This window comes from Dasypus novemcinctus, chromosome X, assembly GCF_030445035.2.
Source record: "Dasypus novemcinctus isolate mDasNov1 chromosome X, mDasNov1.1.hap2, whole genome shotgun sequence".
Lineage (NCBI taxonomy): Eukaryota > Metazoa > Chordata > Mammalia > Cingulata > Dasypodidae > Dasypus > Dasypus novemcinctus.
Genome location: NC_080704.1, coordinates 161,003,672 through 161,021,801, shown reverse-complemented (window position 1 = coordinate 161,021,801; position 18,130 = coordinate 161,003,672). Strand labels below are relative to the sequence as shown.

At 39.7% G+C, this 18,130-nt stretch overlaps 1 protein-coding gene across 1 annotated transcript in view; it reads right to left on the bottom strand.

The window, feature by feature from the left end:
- F9 (coagulation factor IX) overlaps positions 1–10,201 on the bottom strand; it is a 29,751-nt gene extending 19,550 nt beyond the window's left edge. Inside the window, exons 1-4 of the mRNA XM_004449702.4 lie at positions 10,078–10,201; positions 6,645–6,808; positions 6,428–6,452; positions 2,134–2,247 (exon numbers count right to left, since the gene is read on the bottom strand). Of these exons, the coding sequence (XP_004449759.1) occupies positions 2,134–2,247; positions 6,428–6,452; positions 6,645–6,808; positions 10,078–10,150 (376 nt within the window). The 5' untranslated portion in view covers positions 10,151–10,201. The remainder of the gene's footprint in view (positions 1–2,133; positions 2,248–6,427; positions 6,453–6,644; positions 6,809–10,077) is intronic.
- Between the last annotated feature and the right edge of the window lie 7,929 nt (positions 10,202–18,130).

The following is an 18,130-nucleotide window of genomic DNA, read 5'->3' as shown; positions in this document are numbered from 1 at the left end:
GTGTACCTCTCTTCCCTTGGGAGGAGCCTGATAAAGAAGGCGACCAGGAAACCAAAGAGTCTTAACAGTGGAAATCTCCATTTGTTTACCAAGATGGGAGAGACTCCGGGGTCTAGATGCTCTATAAACTGTTATCTATCTGCTTTTGAGATTAGTCTTTCATTCCCTTTGAAACAACAAGCTTAACTGAGAGTTTCTATATGCTTTTGCTGTTGTTTTCCTTAGCTTCAAAGGGCTCTTTGAGTGAATTCCCACTTTATTTCTGAAGGAAGCTGAAAGGATTTTTCTAAACTTTGGTCTGGAGGGCTACAGGAGATGAATACTCCCTAGAGGCCAGAGATGGTGGCAGTGAAGTGTAGAACTCTCATCAAACCAGAAAGCAGGAACTCAAGAGTAACCAAAATGGTGCCAGTCATAGACTTTGCATTCTTGCTGTGCACGTGGACCATCACCTTCCACTTACAGTAAAACCTGCTATAGACATGCTGTGCTTAAGTTCACATTCTTCAGTGGCTATTTTCCTCCACCTTCAAAATGTTTTTATTTTTAAACTAGAAAATGGGGTTTAAGAATATATATTGCTAAATCCTGATTTCATTTTTAGTTTTATTACAATGTGCCCCTCAGTCTTAACTGAGACTAATTAGGTTAGTCTTTCCTTCAGTTCCAATACTTATATATTATTTGAACTGATAATGCCTGACAAGATTTCTGTTGGTTTCCATAATAGCAAGATCAAATTCATCTAGGTAAATCAGAATCTGAAATTATAGCCTTTCAAATGAAAGTAACACTTGAGAGGCGTCAAATGGATTAGCACAGCTACAGGACAGGTGACCCAGGCATTGGTATATCTCCACTGGCCGGTCATGGGTAGCTCTGCACTGGGAAACCTGAAGGAATGGGGAATCTAAGGCAGGCATACTGGCTCATCTACCTGCATTACCTTGCTTCTTTCTTTGGGAACACTTTTGCCATATCACCTTTTCCTTTCCTTATCTTTGATTCTTTTTTATCTTTTAGATCCTCAAAGGAAGATGATCAATGGAATTCTCTTTTGTGCAGAGAGGATTTCTGACCATCTTTACAGGTAACTTTTTTTTTTCCTTTCTCAGACAAGTGTGGCTGCTACATTTCATTTTGTCTTATGCTCTTTTCATCTGTTTATTAGGTGAATTGCTATGATGCCTTCATAGAGTCTGCTAATTGTATGTTCTTTGCTCTTAGATGTGCATCTTGTTGGGTTAAATCCTTTTCCTGGGATGCATATCTGTTCTTCTGGAGTTTCAGAATAGAAAGAGAATCTTTCATTGGCAGTGTGTGCTTTCCACAATTGCAATACCAGTTATACTGCATCAGGAGATAATAAAAATTAACCAAAGGACTTTGGAGATTACTGATCCAATTACCAAAATCTCAGAAAAGAATATTCCAGGCTATGAGATGAACAGGTACACTATAATCTTAGATTTGCTATATAACGCTTTCGGTGCAATCAACATATTCAAATTGAGGCATGAGCGCCAAGGTTTTCCAACAACTTTAACATGGCAAGTGGTTTGTATGTGCAAAAATTTCCTATTACTTGGGCGAATTGGCCTTGTCATAACCCAGATGTATATCTAATTGACTCCCACTGCCTGTTTTGACAGCAATTTAGTCATGAGTTCAATTTTATGGGTTCAGTTTTCTGAGTTTTGAGGTAGTGATTATAGTAGTTAGAAGCATGTGTTTTGGAGTCAGACAAATTCAAGATCAAGTTCTGGCTCTACCATTTACTGCCTCTGATTTCAAGCTGTTCGAGTTGCAGTTTTCTAATCTGAATGGAACAGGGATAATAATGTACCAACTGCATATAGTTGTACTGAGTATTAAATGAGATACTGCACTTAGTAGAGTGATTGGAACATCATTATCACTTAATATTAACACTATTTACTATTATTGCTCATAGTATAGTTTCTTGAGTTTGTTCCCTGAAAACTATGACAACAGATGGAATGGAGGTTTATAAACTGTGAAAGTATATGCTTTCGAGAGAAAATGATGATAGGTGAATATTGAGTTTTCCAGTTTCCTCTGGTTTAGAATGGGAACTTTGAACCATTTATCATCAAAAACATAGTTACTTACCTAACTCACAGTTCTTTCCTTCGAATCCAACTTGACACCAGCATTCATAGGAATTAATGTCATCTTTGCACATGCCGCCATTTAAACATGGATTGGATTCACACTGATCTCCATCTTTGAGGCAGATTAGGTTAAAAAGTGGAATTAGCAGATCAATTGCTTACGATGCCCAGTCTTCCCCTGCACAGACCCATAGGGAGGGGAGCCTACCCTGATTTTAGGGTTGGAGCAGAAGTACTGACCTAGAAGCCAGCTGCCTACAAGCATGCGATGCCCCTATCTTCCTGAGTTTCCAAAGCCATCCAAGCAAAGGTTCTTAGGCTAACATTGTCTCAGGAAATTGCCCTGAGGAAGACATGTGCTTAGTTTATGCCACTCAAGGCAAGAGGGAGCAGAAGAAGAACATCTGGATATAGAAATGTACTGTATCAACATAGGGTGAGAAGGATTTTCAGTCCTTCCATAATGGAGGAGTTAATTCTCAGTCAAATCCAATCACTTCGAAAATAACTCTGTCAAACAAGGTCTGCTCTATGGCAGATGCTGCAGAGCAAGCTGAGCTAATTAATTCAAGGTGCTTCCCCTTAAGGAATTTGTGGCCTGGGCACAGAAAAACAGCATCTACTTCCTTAAATTGCCATTTAATTTTGTAAAGTATAGTATATAGAAATGGTTCAAGACAAAAGATTCCAGAAGCATCTGTTGCGCAAAGGTAGTCTGCTTTCTACATGTTAGGTTCCAAATAGTCTCTGTAAAGTAAAAAACATTTCTCAATATTTCACAGAGCATAAAAAAATAAGATTCTGCAAATGTGATTTATTTACATATAGATTGTCCATGTTCTCATTCTGCCTTTCCTGAAGTTTTTACATTTATCAAGTTCTTCAGAGCCTTTGAAGACACTGGTGGTAAGAAAACAGCAGGAAGAAATAGGTGAAAGGGGAGAGGTCTGGATGAGAGGAAACCTTTAAAGTCTTGTTCCTTAGCGCTCTGCCTCATTTGGTACATCTAAGGAAGCTTCTGGAGAAAAGGATGAATAGAACCAGAAAGGAGACTAGTATGCATGTGGAGCTAAGAGAAATAACCCTGAAGAAAAAAATGGAGCTACATTAGGAAGGCTCAATATTTGGAAAAGAAAAGAATGAGAGAGAAAGAAGACAGTAAGAATAAAATGGTGAGAGAAAATGGGAAATCAAAGAGAAATTACTACTTCCTAGCCACATTGGAACAAAACTGCCCAGCATCTAGTGTGTAGATCCCTGCCTACTTGCTCTGCACCATGTCAGAGCATGTATCCATGTTCCATGGACTAAGTTACTAATACCCCCTTTTCAGAAATTGGCCCTCTCTGGAAAATCTGCTTGTTGTAAAAATTAGAACTTCTCTCTTCTGCTCCTTGATCCAGTGTGCTTTTGCACAAATAATTCAATTTGTTCCAATTTTATGAAAACAAAACACGTTATCTCTGGCTTATTATTATTGATGTTCAGAATGGGTCTAAAAAATGAGCTACATTTACACTTTAGATTATAGACCAACGAATCTCAATTATTTAGGATATTTTCCTGAGAGGGTCTGGGCTTGCATCCAACTTCACAGCAACTCGTTTCCTGAGACATATCTTTAAAATGAGTGTCATTTTATCAGGCATTTAGTCCTCTTTTGGGTGCTTGCCTCTGTGTACTTTGGGCTAATGCAAAGCCATAGATAGTAGGGGTCAAAGACAATAACGAACAAGACTGCCAAGTGAGAGATTCCTATTTAAGGATACTAGGTTGCTTTGTTATAGAGACCTGCACCTAGATTTGAAGGTTGTAAGAATTATAGTGAAAGCAAGGGGTTGGGGGATTAGAGAGCACGGGTTCTGATCTGGGATCCATGACTTCCCAAGTGGGTAACCTTTGGTAAGTCTCTTAACCTTACTCAGCCTCAGTTTCCTCCTCTGTAACAAGCTTAATAATGCTTTGTTCACAGGATTGGCATGAAAGTTCAATGTAAAAGGCACTTTGCAAACTGTGAAGTGCTAGACAGATGTTAGTTCGTATGGCTAGACCTTAAAGTTTGTTTAGTAAGACTCTACATCATAAGCTGATGGCAGAGAATAGGGCAGCAGTGTGAAGTGCTAGACAGATGTTAGTTCGTGTGGCTAGACCTTAAAGTTTGTTTAGTAAGACTCTTTACATCATAAGCTGATGGCAGAGAATAGGGCAGCAGTGAGTCGGGGTCCCCTAAGCAGTAAAAAATGGCTTAAGGATGATTTGGCATCTCAGCTGCAAGTGAAAAGAGACTTGGAGTCCTTTTCTGTCTCTCTCTCTCTTCTTTTTTTTTAAAAAATATTTTGGTAGAAAAAGAGCAGTAGTGACCGAATCATGCTCTTGATGTTTCCCAGGAATCTATACCCAAGGTACAGCAAACAAATAGTGTATATGACCTAGAAGGCAGAGGCCCAAATACAAAACATGATGTTGAAAAGGTAGCAACCTGCGGTGGAGGGGCAGGGAGAAGGATCATTGAGAGTTTAAACATAGCCAGGTATATTTTTCTTGGAAAAGTAGCTATTTGTTTGCTTTGAAAGATACATCTCAAGGATTCAGAGTTTTAAATTCAATTGGAATAGAGAGTAAAAGACGCATTTGGACTAACTGTAGAGTAAATACCAGAAGAGAATTGGCTTGGCGGGTCATTCCTGAGAACAAGGAAAGGCAGATAAAGTATGGTAACAGAGCAGATCTTTTCTTCTCTCATGATTTGAAAAAAAAGGGGAGGAATTGTGAGTTTTAAGAGTCTGACAAGACCCAATAGTGTTTCCAGTACAGGAACCAGAGAAAATAAAACTAGGTCTCAAGAGAGGTGAAACTCAGTGAATTTGGTGTCCAGTTCATTGGTTTCTGGCCATGCAGATAGTCTCAAGGTAAGTCAACCTGAGAGACTTACATTCCATGAGAATCCTGCTTCTGGGTTTTAAATTAGTTGTAATTAAAGTTTTGACTATTCCTTCTTTTGGTGAATTCACTTAACTCCAATTTACTGCATGTCTGTGTACCAGATATTCTGGCTGCTAGGAACATGTCAATAAACAAAACAATGGGATATCTCTACTTACATGAAACTTGCCTTCTAATGAGATGAGATGCAGTCAATAATAAATACTAGATGGGAAACGGACTTTGACCCAGTGGTTAGGGCGTCCGTCTACCATATGGGAGGTCCGCGGTTCAAACCCCGGGCCTCCTTGACCCGTGTGGAGCTGGCCATGCGCAGTGCTGATGCGCGCAAGGAGTGCCGTGCCACGCAGGGGTGTCCCCCGCGTGGGGGACCATGCGCAAGGAGTGCGCCCGTGAGGAGAGCTGCCCAGCGTGAAAAGAAAGTGCAGCCTGCCCAGGAATGGCGCCGCCCACACTTCCCGTGCCGCTGACGACAACAGAAGCAGACAAAGAAACAAGACGCAGCAAATAGACACCAAGAACAGACAACCAGGGGAGGGGGGGAAATTAAATAAATAAATAAATCTTTAAAAAAAAAAATAAATACTAGAAATGAAATTATATGATACATTAGATGTTGAAAAGTGCTAGGGAAAAATAGAGCTGGAGGGCGGTGTCTAGAGTGGTGGGACTACTTGGAGGTAGGTTGAACTCTAAAATGTGATGTTCAGAGTCAACCTCATTAAGATGGTGACATTTGGGCAAAGACCTGAAGGAGGTGAGGGAGCGAGTCTATGGGACATCTGGAAGAAGAACATTCTAGGTTGAAGTGAACAGCCAGGAAAAAGACTCTAAAGTAGAAGCATTCCTAGAGCATTCAAGAAGCAGCAGGAAGGCCAAAGTAGTTGGAGCCTAGTGTGTAAGGAGAGCAGTGGAAGAGGAAATTGGAGGGGCAACAGGAAAGAAGGGTGAGAGCAAGCATGGAGGGTCTTGGAGGTTATTGTAAGGATGGAGGCTTTCAAGTAATACACGTTTAAGATCAACTGCATGCCCTGATTTTATACTGAGGATTGCTAACTCTCATTCACACCCAAGATGCAATCATTTCTGTTCTTTCTGTCCAGCTTCCTAAAGTGGAATGATATTCTTTTTGAAGCCCTAGAGAGCAGTAAACTTATCTGCCAGCTGATGTCTCCCACACTAGCATGAAACCGTGGTATATCAGCATTCAGTCTTGGGTTAAATAGTTAGACTGATTTTTCTGAGTCCTTTTTACTGAGTTTAATATATTGTCTGTTTACAGAGAGAAAACACACACATAATTCTCAAATGTTTTGCATATCAGCTAGAGGATGAAATGAATTGCTTACCAACATACTGCTTCCAAAATTCGGTCTAAAAGGAAAAAAAAGAAAAAGACAAATTAATAGAATTGAAAGTGTTTTGGTGCCAGTTGCTTCTCTTTTATAACATCCATACTATACATATATGCATGTATATTTGAAAATTCCAAAAAGAAGTGTCTTTTCTCTTTAGATGTTCTATTCTTTGCTCTGCCTCTGAGGAATGTTATATGAAAATACTCACAGTTTTTTCAGTGTTTTCAAAGACTTCTCGTGCTTCTTCAAAACTGCACCTTTCTTCTAAGCATTCTCTCTCAAGGTTCCCTTGAACAACCTCTTCCAGTTTGCCTGAATTATACCTCTTTGGCCGATTCAGAATTTTGGCAGCATTTTCATGATCAAGAAAAACTGAAATTTAAAAGAACTTTTATTTAGCTTTAGAAGAAAGAACACATCATGAAAATTAAATACATCCCTAAAGAAAGGCTTTGTTTTTAATCCAAGTAATCCCAAAGCCAATTTCTCTTTGGGGCACAGAGCCAAAGTCTGTGATGTTTCTATGGTACTGTATACATGTGGAGATTTAGGAATAAAAATTCAATTTTACTTTTTGTCAGGAGAGTTCTAGTAATAAAAGGTCAGATTTTCAATCGTATCTGAATTTACTTTGGATGAGAAAGCAAGTTCTCAAATAAGCAGTTAACTTCACACTTTGTCATCACTGGAAAATAGCTGAATGCATATCCTTACAAGGTGATCCATCACCCTTGCTGGGCTGTGTTTTCAGGACGAAGTTGCCCAAGTTACTCTGCAACAAATTTCTCCTGGAAGAACGGAAACCTAATTGTGATCCAACTGCAAATTTGACCTCAGTATCTCTCACTAGATGTTAAAAAAACCCTACTGAATTCATTTTTTCCTCTTTGGACTCACAACACCTTCAGTTGGCATGTGTTACAGGAATTCCAGTGACTTACGCATTCTTCTTGGATTCGGGACCTGGTTTATTTTGGCTACCATTGCCTAACCTGTAAGGATACTCCTGAACTCTGGAGAATTGAAGTCTCTGCCCTAATTCATTCTCATCCTCTCCCTCGCTCCATCTCCCTTTCCCAGCCCTTCCTATCTCTCTCAACTTGCCTGGAGTAGTTCCTTTCTTCAAGGGACTTCCAGTATATCAGATACCATCTCAACAGGACCGCGTACTTAAAATATGAATTTTCCAGGGCATTTTGGGAGGACCCTCTCATTCTCTCCAAAAATGAAAAACAGACAAACTTTATTCCGTTATTTTCAGTCGAGCCTTCTAGTCCCTTGAAAACCTTCCTTTTACTCTTATCCCACATCTTCTTCGGGCTTCCCCTTTTTTCCCCCTGAATTCAGTTTAGACTTTTTCTCTTCAACTTTTCCCTTGTGAACTCCCTCAGTTCCCTTAACCCCTTCTTCAGTGGTGTGCCTACCCTGCAATTCCAGACCCTAGAGCATTGCAGCCATCTGCCTTCTCTCTTCTCTCCCTAGGCTGTTACAGATAGGTGCCATCACCCAGGCCCTTCTCTCTGCGCGGCAATCCATTTACTTGCTCCTGGGCATGCCTACCAATATATCAATATCTGCCTCCCTTAACAGTATGGTGGAGTGAAAAAAAAGAAAACACCCCCAAAACAGAGGTGTGGAGTCAGGCCAGAGTGAACTGGATTTGCATCACATCTCTGCCACATATTGGCAGAGTGACCTTGGGCAAGTCACCTGCTCTTTGAACCTTAACTTTGTCAAAGGTAACATGGATATCACATGGTATAATAAGAATGCCTACCTCACAGAGTTGTTGACAGGGTTAGTGAGATAATATGTGTAAGCTGGAATATGTTGAACATGATGTCTTCAAGGTTCATCCATTACCTATCTTTGAAGACCCAAAATGTTGTCTCTCTACCAAGTCTTCTCCCATTTAAGGTACTCTTTGCTCTGTGCTCCCTTAGCACCTGGTTTACATCTTGCCACATTATTTTGAAATCTCTCACCTTGACCTCAAGGTGCATTTAGGTCACAGGGGGAGTCTGGTGGATCCCAATGCCCCTAGTCCTTTGCCACAGTGACTGGCACCATAGTCATCCCTCAGTAATGAGAATGAATGAAAGCCAGCTTTGGACCATACACTTTACAAAACTGAATTGGTTTCCCTGAAATTGATGCAGTAGTACCTAAGGGCAGAAGCCATGAAAAAAATGCATTTCAGTAAATCAATCTTAGCAGCTCCTGTTAGACGCCAGTGGCAGTGCAGCAGGAGAAGAGCGTGCTGCATCAATACTCAAGGACCTGAAATCTCCTACGACAGTGGCTCTGGAATTGCATTGCCTTTTTCCTCAGTGTTGCCTAGGGGTCATGCTTAACCTCCCAAGCTGCACACTTCAGGTTATCTCTCGTGATGATTTGCCCAGCTCTGAATTCCTCCCCCCTCTTTCTTTCTCCATCTCTATCCATTTTCTAACATCTGAGATCATCTGGACGGCAGCAGCCCTCTAACAAGTGCTATCATCTAGGTACTTATCTTGAAGGAAAGGCTTAGATCCTTTGTCCTCCAGATTTCACACTGATGAGATGTCTTTTGACCTGGTTTTATATCCTGCTTTGTGAGTTTTCCAGCAAATTTTATTTATCCCTTGCCTCTTCCCACTTTGCTAGTTTTGATTTAACCTTTGCGTCCTCACACCATTATTTCTGTATTTCCCTTTGGAGTGGGAACCACAGTGCCAGGCTGCTTTTTGGGGACACTCAGGGTTGGCACCCCTGATCCTGGACTGTCAGCTCATAAGTTTGATTCTAGTAGGTTGACAAGTAAGTGCGATAAATGCTTCCTGTGAGAACATGCTGTTTGTCCAAATGGGATAATTTTTCCCCGTGTGCCTTCCCCTGGGGAGTGCACGAAGTCACTGAAGCTATGAAAAAACAAAGTGATCTACATCATATTAACTATGTTCCCACTCTTTATATTGATCCCTAGACTTGCCTTGCTCCCTTAGGGAGCTCAGCTGAGTACTGAAATTTCCCAAGTATCAACCCTGAGCTATTTGGATTCAGAGACAAAATGCTTTCTTTCTAATTCGTGAAAAAGTTTGGTGAGAAAAAACAACTTTCTAAGAAAAAGGTTATCTGTGTTTGAACTTTAAATTGAAGATATATTATAAATTAGAGACCTGCCTCATTATATAGTTCTAAAATCTTGAAATACGTATCTTGAAGTCAGAGATTTTAGGCAATTAAAAGTATTGTTTGTGGCCTTAATGTTTTCCGATTTCAAAGTGGTGAATTAAAAAAATGAAAACATAGTTAATTTTTTCTCCATTTTTGCTGTTTCTTTGTTAAAACACTTTCCCACTTTTATTATTATTTAAATTAAGGAGATGACTGTTTCCTAAGAGAAAGTACATTGTCACATCATAAGCTCAACAGTGTTCATTAAAGAAAAAGCACCTAAGCATTGTCGATCTATATAGTTATGAAAAAGAAGACGACACAACCATCAGAGAGTCAGGACTCACCAACCCACATGATGGCTACTTGAAACTTAAATACTGCTGTCTGATCATGTAGTAATTACTTAGTGACAAAGAAAGCACTAGACACTTCTAGATCCAAAAGACAAGCATATTCAATGGTATTTTAGAAAGGAAACAAACCTGTACATTCAGCACTGAGTAGATATCCTAAAAGGAAGATGGTGATGAGGCCTGGTGGTTCTGCCATGATCATGTTCAGGCACTGTATAACCTTTGCTAGAAGATTGTGCAAGTGACAAGGTTGACCATTTGTTCCAAAGTACAAGCCAGGCTGTATTTACTCCGGGTAAATAATGTCTATCTCCCTCAGTGGGTCTTTGGGCTATTGCCCGTGGCCTCTCGGGTCTAGTGAAGGGAACCCGCAGTGGCCATCCTTCAACTTCACCTCTGATTCTATGAGCTTCTGCCACTCTGGCTGCTCTGAGGCTAAGCAGGAGGTAATATCTTTAGAATGGGGGTAGGTGGTAGTGCGACAGTCACTGCAGTAGTAGAATTACGCAGTGAGGCCCATCTTAGCCTTGTCAAGGAGCACTGATTTCATATAGTTTAAAGGTGAAGAGATGGAAAGATCAAAGTCATTTTTTGCCACTCACCTAACCCCCAATGGCTTTAATAATTTTGGCAGTGTAGGTCTTCTCATAATGAGTTGTCTCAACTTTTATTTCAAAATGTCTGTATTTCACCTTTATTTAAAAAAAAATTAATGTGGCGGAATATAGAATTCTAGGTTTACAGTGTTCTTTTGTTTTTTTTCTATTAGCATATTAAAGATGTATTCTGGTTTGTGTTGTTTCTTTTGTTTTTTGTCTGAATCAAATATTTTTATTAATTCTTATGCCAAACATAACACTGATTTACATCAATTATTTAAGATGAGAAATAGTAAGTCAATTGAAAAAAAAATTGTGGCCTTGAGATATGAAACATTACTTTAACACACTGATTGAAAAATCTAGAGCATCACTGTAAAGAAGTTAATCACGTTAGCCTTCAACAATGAATGGCTGCAGCTTTACTGTGACTTCTCCAAAAATGCTTTGCAGTGCCCCACACACTGCTGGGTACACAGTCTCAAAGTCAGTCATTCCCATACTAGGGATTTTCAATAATGAGTTGTTTTTGTGGATCATAGCTTCTGAGTAGTTCAGTTTTAGCTTTGCAGTTTTTAACTTGATTACCTTTTTTATTCAGATCTCTCAGATTGTTTTCATCTATACATAGTATGTTATCAAATGTGGCAAAGCTGTCTGTGGTAACTTGTCGGGCACCATGACTCATAAGAACCTCACGCTTTTTCATGCAATTTTGTCCTCGATAATCAGGAGGGTTTCCTGTCTCATATGTGGATATTATAGCACTGTCCGTCCTCCAGTTATCTGAAATATTTTGATCAGCTACAGGTTTTCTGAAAACTGCTTTGACAAATGTTACCCAGACATACAAACAGCACTGACTTGGATGCCTTCTTTGCCATCTTCTCAGGTTCAGTGAACTGCACAGAGTACTGCATTGTTTCTTATGAGAAGACAGTGAATATTCTCTCATTGTTATTTGGTATGTAATGTGTCTTTTTTCCTTCTAGTTGCTTTAAGAATTTCTCTCTATTACTGAATTTCAGCAGTTTTACTACAATGAGCCAAGATATGCGTGGGGTTCATTGAGCCTCTTTAATCTGTGGTTTGATATTTTTAATAAACATTTGGAAAAAGTTTTACCTTATTTTTAAATATATTTTATTTATTTTTATGGGCTTTGGAATTCATTTCTTTAGATTCTTTTCATTTTACAAGTGAGAGTCGCGAAGTGCAGAGACATTAATAACTTGCTCAAGATCACCAATTAACAGGCTACGGGGTAATAGTACAGGTGAGGTCCTCTGACTCCCAGGGCCATTTCCTTCAAATGCCAACACACCATTTCTCTTGGATGCAGCAACAAGAATATGGATCCTCTACAATCCCGGACTATGGTGCTACATCCACAAAGTGACATTTAATAAAATAAATAAATACAGATTTTGAGGTCTGACCTTCATTCATATATATATGTGTGCATATGTATATACATATATGTATATGTTTCCATATATAAATCATTTTAAATTTTAAATAGTTTTTCAAAAATTAAAAATTTTTATTTTGAAATACTTCCAAACTTAAAGGACAATTAGAAAAAATATACACCACTTACAGTTAACTCCAACATATCACTATCCTCCAGATACCCAGATCCACAATTTTAACATTTTGCCACATTTGCTGTATTGTTCTGTCTATTCATCAATCTAGCAATCCCTCTATCTTTTCTTCCTATCTGTCTGTCTTTCTATTTATGTATCAATTCATTTACTGAACACTTGAGTGTGGGTTATCTCCATCATGCTCCTTGAACCTCTTACACTGCCATGTACATTTCCTAAGATCAAGGATATTCGCTTACATAACCACCTGAAGTGCAGTTATCAAGTTCAAGAAACTTAACTTTGTTATAAAACTTACACTCTATATTCCAGTTTTTTCATAGGTCCCAAAAATTTCCTTTTGGATCTTTTCTCCTCCATTATTAGATGCCATCCAGGAACATGTATTGTATTTAATTGTCATTGTGTCTTTAGTTGTAACTCTTTTTTTTCAATTGTGGGAACATATATGCAACACAAACTTTCCCATATTGCGCACTGGCAAGCAACCATTCAATGGATTGATCACATTCACAATATCGTGGTACCCTCACCACATTCCATTACTAAACTTTTCCATCTCCCCAAACAGAATTCCTACACCCATTATGCATTAACTCCCCATCCTCCCTCCTCCCCACCCCTGGCAACTTGTACTTTAATTTCTTTACTATCAACTTGCATATTCCCTTTTATTTTCTTTATAGTTACCATGGGGCTTAAATTTAACATCCTAATCTATAACAATCTCATTTGCTTTGATATCAACTTAACTTCAATAGTATACACTATGTTCGTATAACTCACCAACCCCCCCACCTTTATATAGTTCTCTTCACAAACTACATATGTGTGCATTATGAGTCTAAAACCACTAATTTCTCAATATATTTTGTGCATTTGCCTTATAGATCCTTGTAGGAAGTAAAAGTGGAATTTCAAACTGAAAATATTATTGGCATTTATATTTGCTCATGCCATTACTCTCACCAGAGATCTTTATTTCTGCTGTTCTTTCCTTTCAACCTGCAGAACTCCCTTTAGCATTTATTGTAGGGTCATCCTAATGGTGACTATATTTTACTTTTCCCATCTTTGCAGACTTACCTGTGTGGGTGCTTTCCTTCAGTTTGGCCATACAGTGAGTTTAGAGAATAGCTCCAGGACCAAAGTGTAGTGGCCTCCCTGACCCTGTCTGTGCATGCGTCTTGGGCATGTGTGTTTGGCCCATTTATGCAGATACAAATGTCGCCTCTTGCCTAGATAAGTTTCCTCACAGTCGTAGGCACTGTAAATCCCATAGCAAGCAATCCCTTGCCCCAAGCTGCCACTTTACTGTTCTCCCACATCACTCTGTAGTAGAGCTCTGTGAGCCACCTTCTACACACAGGGCAAATTCTGGGACAGTGAGTCCCTCCAGCCACCACCAGACAGATTGGGCCAGACATATATGCTCCCAGTGTGTGCAAGACGGTTACTGTCTTCCCTCTGCAATCAGGATCAGGCACCTATACTGGGAGCATGGGTTGGTTCTTTGCCAAACCAGTGAGGGGCAAGGGAGGGACCAGACGGCACCACAAGGTCCTACTGCTTTTTCTTGATTTGGCCCTTGCCTTGTTACTGCAATCCTTTATTTTCTGGAGGTTTGAGAAAGGTGTTTCTTCCAGGTTTTGTTCATTGTTCAAATTTTCTGGGGGGGAGGGGCGCAGAGCCCTGAAGCTTCTTTACAATTTACAATTGAATTTTGTAAAATGATCTTGTATCCTGCAAAACTCTTTTAATAGTGTGTATTAGCCAAAGGGGTGCTGATGCAAAATACCAGAAATTGGTTGTTTTTTATAAAGGGTATTTATTTGGGGTAGAAGCTTACAGTTACCAGGCTATAAAGTGTAAGTTACTCCCTTACCAAAGTCTGTTGCCACGTGTTGAAGCAAGATGGCTACGATGTCTGCCAAGGGTTAAGGCTTCCTGAGTTCCTCTCTTCTCTCAATTCTCTTCAGGCTCAGCTGCTCTGCTCCTCTGTGGGCTTACTTCCTGGGCTCCATCTCAAAACTTCAATCTCCTTTCTCTCTGGTGTGGTTTCTCTGTGAGTCCCTGCACACCAGGGGGGCAGGGATGCAACATCCTACTGACATGGCCCAATCAAAGCCTTAATCATTATTTAATCAAGTAAAAGTGAAACCTCTGAATCCAATATAATCTAATATGCCCAGAGGGACAGACCAGTTTCCAAATATAATCCAATATCTATTTTTGGAATTCATAAACAATATCAAACTGCTACACTCCACCCTCTGAAATCCAAAAAGACATTGCAATATTAAAACAAACCCTTAAATCAGTACAATGCTAAATGCAGAATCATAATACAATCAGTTTAAAGACATAGTTTGTCTTGAGGCAAAGTCCTGTCTGCTGTAGAATTCTGGAACTTGCAAAACCATTTGTCTGCTTCTAATACACAACAGACAAAGGATAAACATTTTCATTATCATAAAGAGAAATTAGGAGGGAAACATGAGTCAGGTGTCCTCTACTTCAGAAACCTGCAGGACATACTTCATTTGATGTCAAAGTCTAAGAGTCATAATGGTTTCTTCTCCTTGGGGCCACATGGGGACCCACCCTTCCCACATGCTTGCCCAACGGCCCTTTTCTTGGTTCCATCCTCATCAAGCATCTGGATGTCGACCAAGCTCCAGACCTCACCCTCTAGGACCATTGGGGTGATTTCCATACTTCACCCAATCTCTGGGTTAGAGTCTTAACCCCCCTAGTACAGTGAAGTGAAGATAACATCCTCCCTAACCTTTGGCATACAGGCTCAACCCTTTCAGAGCAAGAGCTGACCACCTGGCCTTCCCTAATCCATGGGAGACAGGCCCACCCCTCTCAGACCTATGGTGTGACCTCAACCTCCCTAATCCTTGAGGAATGTTTGTACACTGGGGTGGCAAAACTCTCTCGGAACATTGTAACATTGGGTGGGAACATACCCCTCTTCAACTGCCAGGGCAAACTCACCCTCTCTGTACACATGGGTGGGGTTCCTCTCTTGGCCCAAGGTGATGTCTTAATACCATTTCTCAGCTTCCATGGTTTTCCTCTTAAAGCTCTTTCTCCTTCAGTCTCTCTCTTCCATATCCCCAAGCTGACAATGGTTTTGTTTATACAGCTCTCTCAAAAAGCTTGTTGGTTTAGCATGCAAGTGTTAATAGTTTTTGGTGGAATTCTTTAGGATTTCCTATATATGAGGAATCTGTGAATAGAGATAATTTTAGTTATTCCTTCTAACTTCCTGCCTTATTTTTTTTTCATTTTCTTGCCTAATTGCCCTGGGTAGAACCTTCAGTACAATACTGAATAGAAGTGGTGAGAGTGAACATCCTTGTCTTGTTATTGATCTTAGGAGGAAAGAATTCAGTTTTTCACTATTGAGTATGATGTTTGCTGTGGATTTTTCTTAGATGTCCCTTGTCAGGTTGAGGAATTCCCTTCTATTTCTAGTGTCCTGAGCGTTTTTATCATGAAATGGTGTTAGGTTTTGTCAAATGCTTTTTCTGTATCTATTGAAATGCTCATGTGATTTTTGTCCCTTATTCTATTAATTAGGTGTTTTATATTCATTATCACATTTTTTGTCTTTATTTTTATAGTGTTACATTAAAAAAATATGAGGTTCCCATATACCCCCTACCCCCCCTCACCCCACTCCTCCCATATCAACAACCTCTTTCATCATCATGGGACATTCATTGCATTTGGTGAATACATTTTTGAGCACTGCTGCACCACATGGATAATGGTTTACATTATAGTTTACACTTTCCCCCGTCCACCCAGTGGGCCATGGTAGGACATACAGTGTCCAGCAACTGTCCCTGCAGTACCACCCAAGACAACTCCAAGTCCTGAAAATGCCCCCATATCATATCTCTTCTTCCCTCTCCCTACCCTTAGCAGCTACCGTGGCCACTTTCTCATATCAATGCTACATTTTCTTCCATTACTAATCATATTAGTTCCAGAATAGAATATCAGTAAGTCCACTCTAATCCATACTCTATTCCTCCATCCTGTGGACCCTGGGATGGTTATGACCACTCCACTTAAACACAATCTGGAATTGAGATAAATTTCCATTGGTCATGGTGTATAATCCTTTTTTTTTTCCCTTAAAGATTTATTTTTTAAGTTATTTCTCTCCCCTTCCTCCCACCCGCCTGTTGTCTGCTCTCTATGTCTGTTCACTTTGTGTTATTCTGTGTCTGCTTGGATTCTTTTCAACGGCACTGGGAATCTGTGTCTCTTTTTGTTGCTTCATCTTGCTATGTCAGCTCTCCGTGTGTGTGGCACCACTCCTGGGCAGGCTGCGCTTTTTTCGCATGGGGCGGCTCTCCTTGCAGGGCGCACTCCTTGTGTGTGGGGTTCCCCTATGCAGGAGACACCCCTGCATGGCACAGGATTCCTTGTGCTCATCAGCATTGTGTGTGGGCCAGCTCACCACAGGGGTCAAGATGACCTGAGTTTGAACCCTGGACCTCCTATGTTGTAGGCTGATGCTCTATCAGTTGAGCCAAATCTGCTTCCCTATAATCCTTTTTATACATTGCTCAGTTTTCTCTATTAATATTTTGTTAAGGTATTTTGCATCTGTATATTCATGAGTCATATTGGTCTGTAGTTTTTCTTGGTTCTGATAGATATCTTTGTTTTTTGTATCACTGTATTATAGATATGCTTTGTTTTTGTTTTTTTTCATCTTTTGTTATAATCTTGGTCTTTTACTTGAAATAGTTCATTTACTTTTATTGTAATTGTGGCCTTATATCTATCATCTTACCATTCATTTCCTTATTGACCCATTTGTTTTGTATTTCTTTTATCATCCTTTCTTACTTTCCTTTGGATTAATTAAAAATGCATTATTCTGGGTTTTTAAATTCTGATAATTTGTTAGTTATACATTCTTTGACTATTAATAGTTTAAAGATTATAACATGCACTCATGAATTATTTCAGTGTAATTCAAATTATTATTTTTGTTGTGTCCCCACAGCCACTAGATCCTTAGAACCTCTAAACTCCATTGACCTCTATATTTGATTTTTTGTTATTGTTGTCACTTAATGTAAATTATACAGGGCATTGCTACTGTTATTTTGTGATTTCAATATTTATTTATATTTACCCATATATTTGTCTGTTCTTGTTCCCCCCTTCCTCCCAGATGGCTCCCTTGTCTGTTTGCTCATTGTTTTTGCTTGTTGTCTGCTTGCTGTCTGTTTTTCTTTTAGGATGTGCTGGGAACCGATCCCAGGCTCTGCCATGTGGAAGGTGGATGCTCAACTGCCTGAACCACACCTGTTCCCTCCTGGTTTGTTTTTACTTGTTGCCTGTCATTGTCTTGCTCAGTGTTTTTTCCTCTTATTGTCTGCTTGTTGTTTTTTTCTCTTTGTCTGCTCATTGTTTTTGCTCATTTCTCATTGTTTGTGCTTGTTGTCTGTTTGTCTTCTTTAGGAGGCACCAGGAATGGAACCTGGGACCTCCAGTGTGGAAGGCAGGTTCTCAACTACTTGAGCCACATCTGCTCTCCTGTTCTTGTTTTTTTCATTCCTACCTGCATGCATTTTCCATGTTTTGTCTGGTTTCCTTTTCCTTTGCCTCAAGTACTCCCTTTATTCTTTCTTCCATTGCAGGGATTAGAATGGTTCTCTACTCACTGGAATTTTATGTCGCCTAGTCATAATTGTTACCAGTGCTCTCACAGGCATTTAAAAGTATGATTTTTTTTTGGTAATTTATTCACCTTAAGTAGTTGTTACAGCAGGGGCTTTATCTGCTGTGATTTACTATATTCTACCTGGAAGTAGAAATCATGTGATTCCCTCCCCCTCCTGTTGTTTTGCTTTCTGTGTCCATTTGCTGTGTGATCTTCTGTGTCTGTTGTTTTTTGTTTTTGTTTTTTGTCTTCTCTTCTTGTTTTCTCCTCTA